This window comes from Dendropsophus ebraccatus, chromosome 12 (assembly GCF_027789765.1).
Source record: "Dendropsophus ebraccatus isolate aDenEbr1 chromosome 12, aDenEbr1.pat, whole genome shotgun sequence".
Classification (NCBI taxonomy): Eukaryota; Metazoa; Chordata; class Amphibia; order Anura; family Hylidae; genus Dendropsophus; species Dendropsophus ebraccatus.
Genome location: NC_091465.1, coordinates 13,163,240 through 13,173,173, shown reverse-complemented (window position 1 = coordinate 13,173,173; position 9,934 = coordinate 13,163,240). Strand labels below are relative to the sequence as shown.

The window sequence follows — 9,934 nt, the reverse complement described above, 5'->3', positions numbered from 1 at the left end:
ACATTAGGAGGCCCCCGAGCACATTGGGTGTCTATACAGATTTTGTTTAATATTTTCATATTAAATTTTAACATTTTAATGTTTTCCTCATGTGAACCCAGAATGGAAAACTTGTGGTGTGATTAGTCATCCTTCCTAACAGGCTGTGTAAATAGATTCCTGGGTATTATATGAGGGAAGAGAGGATAGAGGTTATTACAGGAAGACTCTGAGCACCTGACGAGAGGCACTCACCCAATCTATTACACAATGGCTTTGTGTACCGAGAAGTCGTACCCTGAACATGGCCATGATCCCCGAAAACTCCTGGAGGATTATTTTTCAGATGGGAAAGCCTTTTCTGAAGACTCCTTAAAGTTCCCCATTGCAAATCTAACCAGATTGTTTTCAAAGGGTATGGCTTATTATTTTATTTATCATTTGTTGAATTTGTTTAAACAATTTTAGGCCTCATTCACACAATGTATTTTTTCATTAAACAATGGCTGTTGTTTAATTACATTAGATTGCATGGAATCATGGCCGTAGTGTATATGCGCTGTGTACACTATGGGGGAGATTTATCAAACATGGTGTAAAGTGAAACTGGCCCAGTTGCCTCTAGCAACCAATCAGATTCCACCTTTCATTTTCCAAAGAGTCTGTGAGGAATGAAAGGTGGAATCTGATTGGTTGCTAGGGGCAACTGAGCCAGTTTCACTTAACACCATGTTTGATAAATCTCCCCCTATGGCCGTGGTTCTATGGCCGCACAAAATAGTTGGCAGGTCTATAATGTGCGGCCGCTATTCAGTGAACAGCGGCTGCACAAAATAGACTGTGCAAACAATGTAAAGTGCGGCTCCCAGCCATACTTTACATTGTGCTCTATGGCTTATTGCAGTGCGAGCACACCTAAATGTACTTTACTGTATATACACCTGAATGTGCCTGAATTCCAATCCAGATAAAGTGATGTTCATCCAACCGATACTATGGTATCGGCCAGGTGAACATCACACACAACAGCTGTTGTTTGACCTCTGTTCATACATATTCATATGGCCTCAAGCAGCTAAATAGTATAAGCAACCAAAATGAACATCCGTGTGCATAATAACGTCCACTCATAATGGTCATGTGTGCCTTTAATCCCGGTTCCCCTAGCTCCCCATCAGCGAATCAGGGCTGCCGTGCACTGATTGGCTGATGGGGAGTGAGGGGAGCCGGGAGCCTCACACACAGCCGCGGTGCTGAGCAGGTAATGTATGCTGCGGGTCGGTGCTGCAGGCGGCAGGATGAGGGGGTTAAAGGGGCCGGGCCACATACTGGCAGCAGAACGAAAATTCCGCTGCGCGTATGTGACTCATTCACCTCACACTACCAGGATCCGCAGTCGATTTAGCTGCAAACTCACAGCGTGAAATCCGCTGCTGATCCGGTACGCGTGAAACTACCCTAATAAAGACATCTGGAAAAAAGTTCCCCATACACCCTATATTTCTATTGGTCATACTCGCTACTTGATGTCGGTATAAGATCCGACATCGACTGTCCGACAGTGGAGCAAGGAGTCTGGCATCATGGAAAATCAGTTCCCTATTTGCCAGCGGGCTATCTGGCTGCTGGTTAACCCTACCCATAGATAACACAGGAGAGCTTGCCCATGCCGAATGTTCCGATTTATGGGGTGTTCAATGCTTTCCCGTGTTCTATATGAAGAGGGGAGGGGTAAGCCGCAGTGAGAGAGCGCTCGCTGCAGCTTATCTCTCCCGAAACAAAGAGGTCAGATTTTGAATATTGAGAATTACTTTAGCTGTGTATATGTATATATAGTATATTTTGTTGGACGTTATATAGTCTATCCATCATTATTTTTGTGCAGCATCTATAAGGGTTTCACAATATTTCCATTTTTTTTCCTGTAGGTGATATTAAAGGAGACCTCCTGCTTGACCTCAGTGTTGGTCCTTTCTCCCATCTTTTCTATACGGCCAGTGAATATTTCAAAGAGATTGTGATCCTAAAGGTCAAAGACAGATGCATCTTGGAGCAGAAAAAATGGCTAAACTCAGGCACAGGAGCGTTTGACTGGGGACACACTGCAAAGTTTCAAATAGAGATGGATGGAAGCAGGTAAAGCGTTTGCCCAGACGTTGGGATAGACCTGCTGCCATTGTTGCTACTGTATGAGATCTATCTATCTATCTATCTATCTATCTATCTATCTATCTATCTATCTATCTATCTATCTATCTATCTATCTATCTTCTATCTCCTATCTATCTATCTCATATCTATCTATCTATCTATTTATCTCCTATCTATCTATCTATCTCCTATCTATCTATCTATCTATCTATCTATCTCCTATCTATCTATCTTCTATCTATCTATCTATCTATCTATCTATCTATCTATCTATCTATCTCCTATCTCCCATCTATCTATCTCCTATCTCCTATCTATCTATCTATCTATCTATCTATCTATCTATCTATCTATCTATCTCCTATCTATCTATCTATCTATCTATCTATCTCCTATCTATCTATCTATCTATCTATCTATCTATCTATCTATCTCCTATCTATCTATCTATCTATCTATCTATCTATCTATCTATCTCCTATCTATCTATCTATCTATCTATCTATCTATCTATCTCCTATCTATCTATCTCCTATCTATCTATCTATCTATCTATCTTCTATCTATCTATCTATCTATCTATCTATCTATCTATCTATCTATCTCCTATCTATCTATCTATCTATCTCCTATCTATCTATCTCCTATCTATCTATCTCCTATCTATCTATCTATCTATCTATCTATCTATCTATCTATCTCCTATCTATCTATCTATCTATCTATCTATCTATCTATCTATCTATCTATCTATCTATCTCCTATCTATCTATCTCCTATCTATCTATCTATCTATCTATCTCCTATCTATCTATCTATCTATCTATCTCCTATCTATCTATCTATCTATCTATCTATCTATCTCCTATCTATCTATCTATCTCCTATCTATCTATCTATCTATCTATCTATCTATCTATCTATCTATCTCCTATCTATCTATCTATCTTCTATCTATCTATCTATCTATCTATCTATCTATCTATCTCCTATCTATCTATCTATCTATCTATCTATCTATCTCCTATCTATCTATCTATCTATCTATCTATCTATCTCCTATCTATCTATCTATCTATCTATCTATCTATCTATCTATCTATCTATCTCCTATCTATCTATCTATCTATCTATCTATCTATCTCCTATCTATCTATCTCCTATCTATCTATGTCCTATCTATCTATCTATCTATCTATCTATCTATCTATCTATCTATCTCCTATCTATCTATCTATCTATCTATCTATCTATCTCCTATCTATCTATCTCCTATCTATCTATCTATCTATCTATCTATCTATCTATCTATCTATCTCCTATCTCCCATCTATCTATCTCCTATCTATCTATCTATCTATCTATCTATCTATCTATCTATCTATCTATCTATCTATCTATCTCCTATCTATCTATCTATCTATCTCCTATCTATCTATCTATCTCCTATCTATCTATCTATCTATCTATCTATCTATCTCCTATCTATCTATCTCCTATCTATCTATCTATCTATCTCCTATCTATCTATCTATCTATCTATCTATCTATCTATCTATCTATCTATCTCCTATCTATCTATCTATCTATCTATCTATCTATCTATCTCCTATCTATCTATCTCCTATCTATCTATCTATCTATCTATCTCCTATCTATCTATCTATCTATCTATCTATCTATCTATCTATCTATCTCCTATCTATCTATCTATCTATCTATCTATCTCCTATCTATCTATCTATCTATCTATCTATCTATCTATCTATCTCCTATCTATCTATCTATCTATCTATCTATCTATCTATCTATCTATCTATCTCCTATCTATCTATCTATCTATCTATCTCCTATCTATCTATCTATCTATCTCTTATCTATCTATCTCCTATCTATCTATCTATCTATCTATCTATCTATCTATCTCCTATCTATCTATCTATCTATCTATCTATCTATCTCCTATCTATCTATCTATCTATCTATCTATCTATCTATCTCCTATCTATCTATCTCCTATCTATCTATCTCCTATCTATCTATCTATCTATCTATCTATCTATCTATCTATCTATCTATCTATCTATCTATCTCCTATCTATCTATCTATCTATCTCCTATCTATCTATCTCCTATCTATCTATCTATCTATCTATCTATCCAGGCTCGGACTGGGCCACCGGGGGGCCGGGGAAACCCCCGGTGGGCCCCGAGCTGGAGTGGGCCCCCCCGCTCCTAGGGGGGCCGGGGGCCGCACCTCCCTTTTTAACTGGAAGCGATCGCAACAATCGCTTCCAGTTAAATGTAAGCAGTGTTGTGATTGACAGGGCGGGAAGCCTACGGCTTCCGGCCCTGTCAATCACTCTTGTGACCGCAAGCAGAGATTTGCTTGCGATCACAAGAGTTACGCAAGCTCCGTTGCGAAGTCCCGGCAGCGTCATCACTGACCTCAGTGTGCGCCGCGGCGGCTAGGACTTCCGGGTCATGGAGCGAATACCGGAAGTCCCAGCCACCGCGGCGCACACTGAGGTCAGTGATGGCGCCGGAGGGACTTCACATCGGAGCTGCTGTCAGAGAAGAGGACACCGGCGACCGACGGGGGATCGTGTGGTTAGGTGAGTTGTCTTGTGGTTTTTTTTTATTTTTTATCAGAGGGGGCAAGATAAGGGGGGGCTGTATACAGGGGAGGACAACATAGGGGGGCTGTATACAGGGGGGAGGACAACATAAGGGGGGCTGTATACAGGGGAGGACAACATAAGGGGGCTGTATACAGGGGGGAGGACAACATAAGGGGGTATATACAGGGGGAGGACAACATAGGGGTGTATATACAGGGGGAGGACAACATAAGGGGGGCTGTATACAGGGGAGGACAACATAGGGGGGCTGTATACAGGGGAGGACAACATAAGGGGGCTGTATACAGGGGGAGAACAATATAAGGGGGGCTGTATACAGGGGAGGACAACATAGGGGGGCTGTATACAGGGGGAGGACAGCATAAGGGGGCTGTATACAGGGGGAGAACAACATAAGGGGGCTGTATACAGGGGGGACAACATAAGGGGGGCCTATATACAGGGGGAGGACAACAGAAGGGGCTGTATACAGGGGGAGGACAACATAAGGGGGCTGTATACAGGGGGAGGACAACAGAAGGGGGTCTGTATACAGGGGGAGGACAACATAAGGGGGGCTGTATACAGGGAAGGACAACATAAGGGGGGCTATGTACAGGGGAGGAGAACATAAGGGGGGCTGTATACAGGGGAGGACAACATAGGGGGGCTGTATACAGGGGGAGGACAACATAAGGGGGGCTGTATACAGGGGAGGACAACATAGGGGGGCTGTATACAGGGGAGGACAACATAAGGGGGCTGTATACAGGGGGAGAACAACATAAGGGGGGCTGTATACAGGGGAGGACAACATAGGGGGGCTGTATACAGGGGGAGGACAGCATAAGGGGGCTGTATACAGGGGGAGAACAACATAAGGGGGCTGTATACAGGGGGGACAACATAAGGGGGGCCTATATACAGGGGGAGGACAACAGAAGGGGCTGTATACAGGGGGAGGACAACAGAAGGGGGGCTATATACAGGGGGAGGACAACATAAGGGGGTATATACAGGGGAGGACAACATATGGGGCTGTATACAGGGGGAGGACAGCATAAGGGGGGCTGTATACAGGGGGAGGACAGCATAAGGGGGTCTGTATACAGGGGGAGGATGGCATAAGGGGGTCTGTATACAGGGGGGGGGGCAACAGAAGGGGGCTGTATACAGGGGAAGGACAACATAAGGGGGGGCTATATACAGGGGGAGGACAACATAAGGGGGCTCTATACAGGGGGAGGACAACATAAGGGGGCTGTATACAGGGGAAGGACAACATAAGGGGGGGCTATATACAGGGGGAGGACAACATAAGGGGGCTGTATACAGGGGGAGGACAACATAAGGGGGCTGTATACAGGGGAGGACAACATAAGGGGCTGTATACAGGGGGAGGGCAACAGAAGGGGGGCTGTATACAGGGGGGGGGGACAACAGAAGGGGGTCTGTATACAGGGGAGGACAAGAAGGGGGTCTGTATACAGGGGGGAGGACAACATGAGGGGGGCTATATACAGGGGGAGGACAACATAAGGGGGCTGTATACAGGGGGAGGACAACATAAGGGGGGCTATACAGGGGGAGGACAACATAAGGGGGGCTGTATACAGGGGGAGGACAACATAAGGGGGGGGCTATATACAGGGGAGGACAACATAAGGGGGGCTGTATACAGGTAAGGACAACATAAGGGGCTATAAACAGGGGCAGGACAACATAAGGGGGGCTGTATACAGGGGGAGAACAACATAAGGGGGGCTATATACAGGGGGAGGACAACATAAGGGGGTATGTATACAGGGGGAGGACAACATAAGGGGGTATGTATACAGGGGGAGGACAACATAAGGGGGGCTATATACAGGGGGAGGACAACATAAGGGGGGCTGTATACAGGGGGAGGACAACATAAGGGGGCTGTATACAGGGGGAGGACAACATAAGGGGCTGTATACAGGGGGAGGACAACATAAAGGGGTCTGTATACAGGGGGGGACAACATAAGGGGTTATATACAGGGGCAGGACAACATAAGGGTGGTATATACAGGGGAGGACAACATAAGGGGCTGTATACAGGGGGAGAACAACATAAGGGGGGCTGTATACAGGGAAGGACAACATAAGGGGGGCTATATACAGGGGGAGGACAACATAAGGGGGCTATATACAGGAGAAGGACAACATAAGGGGCTATATACAGGGGCAGGACAACATAAGGGGGGCTGTATACAGGGGGAGAACAACATAAGGGGGGCTATATACAGGGGGAGGACAACATAAGGGGGTATATACAGGGGCAGGACAACATAAGGGGGGCTGTATACAGGGAAGGACAACATAAGGGGGGCTGTATACAGGGGGAGGACAACACAAGGGGGGCTGTATACAGGGAAGGACAACATAAGGGGGGTATATACAGGGAAGGACAACATAAGGGGGGTATATACAGGGAAGGACAACATAAGGGGCTGTATACAGGGGGAGGACAACATAAGGGGCTATAAACAGGGGGAGGACAACATAAGGGGCTGTATTCAGGGGGAGGACAACATAAGGGGCTGTATACAGGGGAGGACAACATAAGGGGCTGTATACAGGGGAAGGAAAACTTAAGGGGGCTATATGGGGCAAGGACAACCTAAGGGGGCTATACGGGGGAATAGACAACATAAGGGGCTATATGGGGGGTAGGGATGGACAACATAAGGGGGCTATCTATATGGGGGGATGGATAACACAAGCGGGCCAGTTATAAGGGGGATAACACAGGGAGACATCTATAAGGGACACTGGTTGGGGGCAATTTATAAGGAGGACAACACTGAGGAGGCATCTATAAAGGGCACTACACAGAGGGGGACAACAATGGGGGGCATCTATAAGGTTAACTATACTGGGTGCGGTGTGTATACAATAGGCTATAGGGGGCATCTACTTTAGTGGACTACACAGAGGGGTCATCTATAAGGGAACTACACAGAGGGGGCCATATACTATAGGGCAGGAATAGGGAACCTTGGATCTCCAGCTGTTGCAGTTGTTGCAGGCATGAAGGGAGTTGTAGTTTTGCAACAGCTGGAGAGCCAAGGTTCCTTATCCCTGATAATAGGGAATGCACAGAGGTTGTCATCTACTATAAAGGGATTACACAGAGGGGGATCTCTACTATAGTAGAGGCACACAGGGACACAGGGCCATCTATATGGAGGACTGAACAAGGGGCCATCTACAAGGTGTGTGCACAATATATATATATATATATATATATATATATATATATATATATATATATATGAACACACACACACACACAATAGTCAGGGCTAACCACTGAGAGAAGGTGTAAAGAGGCCAATACAGATGTGCAGTTTGTAGAGAGATGAGGATGGTGACAGAGTAAGGAGCCTAATATATTTCTCTGGCAGATTCTGTGGATTCGTGGCTCGGAGAAGTTCTCATAACGGCCCAGGGCAGATGAAGAAGTAGATGAAAAGGGAAGAACTCCGATCAGAGAAGACGTCCCCTGTGAGTCACTAAATCTATGTGCACTGTAACGTATATAGTGTAGAGCTGGGGCTACCTCTGTATGACTGTATGAGGGGATATTGATCTTTGTTCAGAGCATTTTATTCAGTAGCAGCTGTGGTGTTAGTCAGTATGTGGGGGTGTTAGTCAGTAAATGGCGGTGTTAGTCAGTATGTGGGGGTATTATTTGTTACTTGTAATCTGGTGCGGTGTTCATTGGTCTTAGTATACCAGATTTGGTCAGTAACAATATGGTGGTGATGGTTGTGGTGTGGCGGTAATATTTCCCCCTTGTGTACTGGTAATTTTGGTCTCAGTATACAGGATTTGGTCAGTAACAGTATAGCGGTAATATGTATGGTGATACTATTTCCCTCCTGTATACTGGTTTATTGGTAATATCGGTCTTGATATACAGGATTTGGTCAGTTACTGTATAGCGGTAATATGTGTGGGGATATTTGCTCTTTATATACTGGTGTTATTGGTAGCATACAGTGTTATCATGCAAAGAAAATTGTCTTATAGCGCGATTACACCGGCCAATAATCGGTAACAAGTGCTCCTAGGAAGTCTATTCAGCCGATGATCGGCCCATGTAAAAGTGCCAGAGATTGGCTGACATGCAAGCAAATGCCCCATAGTCGGCTGATTTGATCTTTTGTGCGGCTAAGATCATTGCTGTCGGCTGCACATCTCTATATATTCCTGCCCTGCTGATTAGCAATCATTTGCAGCCCCATACTGCCCCATATCACGCCGTGTTAATGTACCTTTATTAATGTTACCATAGATAAGTGTGGTGGCAGAAGGGTGGGCCCCAAGAATGATTTCCCCTGGTGGGCCAAGGCACTCCAGTCCGACACTGTATCTATCTATCTATCTCCTATCTATCTATCTATCTATCTATCTATCTATCTATCTATCTATCTATCTATCTTCTATCTATCTATCTATCTATCTATCTCCTATCTATCTATCTATCTATCTATCTATCTATCTATCTCCTATCTATCTATCTATCTATCTATCTATCTATCTATCTATCTATCTCCTATCTATCTATCTCCTATCTATCTATCTCCTATCTATCTATCTATCTATCTATCTATCTATCTATCTATCTATCTATCTATCTCCTATCTATCTATCTATCTATCTCCTATCTATCTATCTCCTATCTATCTATCTATCTATCTATCTATCTATCTATCTATCTATCTATCTATCTCCTATCTCCCATCTATCTATCTATCTCCTATCTATCTATCTATCTATCTATCTATCTATCTATCTATCTATCTCCTATCTATCTATCTATCTATCTATCTCCTATCTATCTATCTATCTATCTCCTATCTATCTATCTATCTATCTATCTATCTATCTATCTATCTCCTATCTATCTATCTCCTATCTATCTATCTATCTATCTATCTATCTATCTTCTATCTATCTATCTATCTATCTATCTATCTATCTATCTATCTATCTATCTCCTATCTATCTATCTATCTATCTATCTCCTATCTATCTATCTCCTATCTATCTATCTATCTCCTATCTATCTATCTATCTATCTATCTATCTATCTATCTATCTCCTATCTATCTATCTATCTATCTATCTATCTATCTATCTCCTATCTAT

At 43.1% G+C, this 9,934-nt stretch overlaps 1 protein-coding gene across 1 annotated transcript in view; it reads left to right on the top strand.

Annotated features, from left to right (window-relative positions):
- The first annotated feature begins 207 nt into the window (after window positions 1-207).
- The window catches only part of LOC138769302 (nicotinamide N-methyltransferase-like), a 30,075-nt gene continuing 20,348 nt past the window's right edge, over window positions 208-9,934 (top strand). Inside the window, exons 1-2 of the mRNA XM_069947687.1 lie at window positions 208-394; window positions 1,908-2,115. Of these exons, the coding sequence (XP_069803788.1) occupies window positions 250-394; window positions 1,908-2,115 (353 nt within the window). The 5' untranslated portion in view covers window positions 208-249. The remainder of the gene's footprint in view (window positions 395-1,907; window positions 2,116-9,934) is intronic.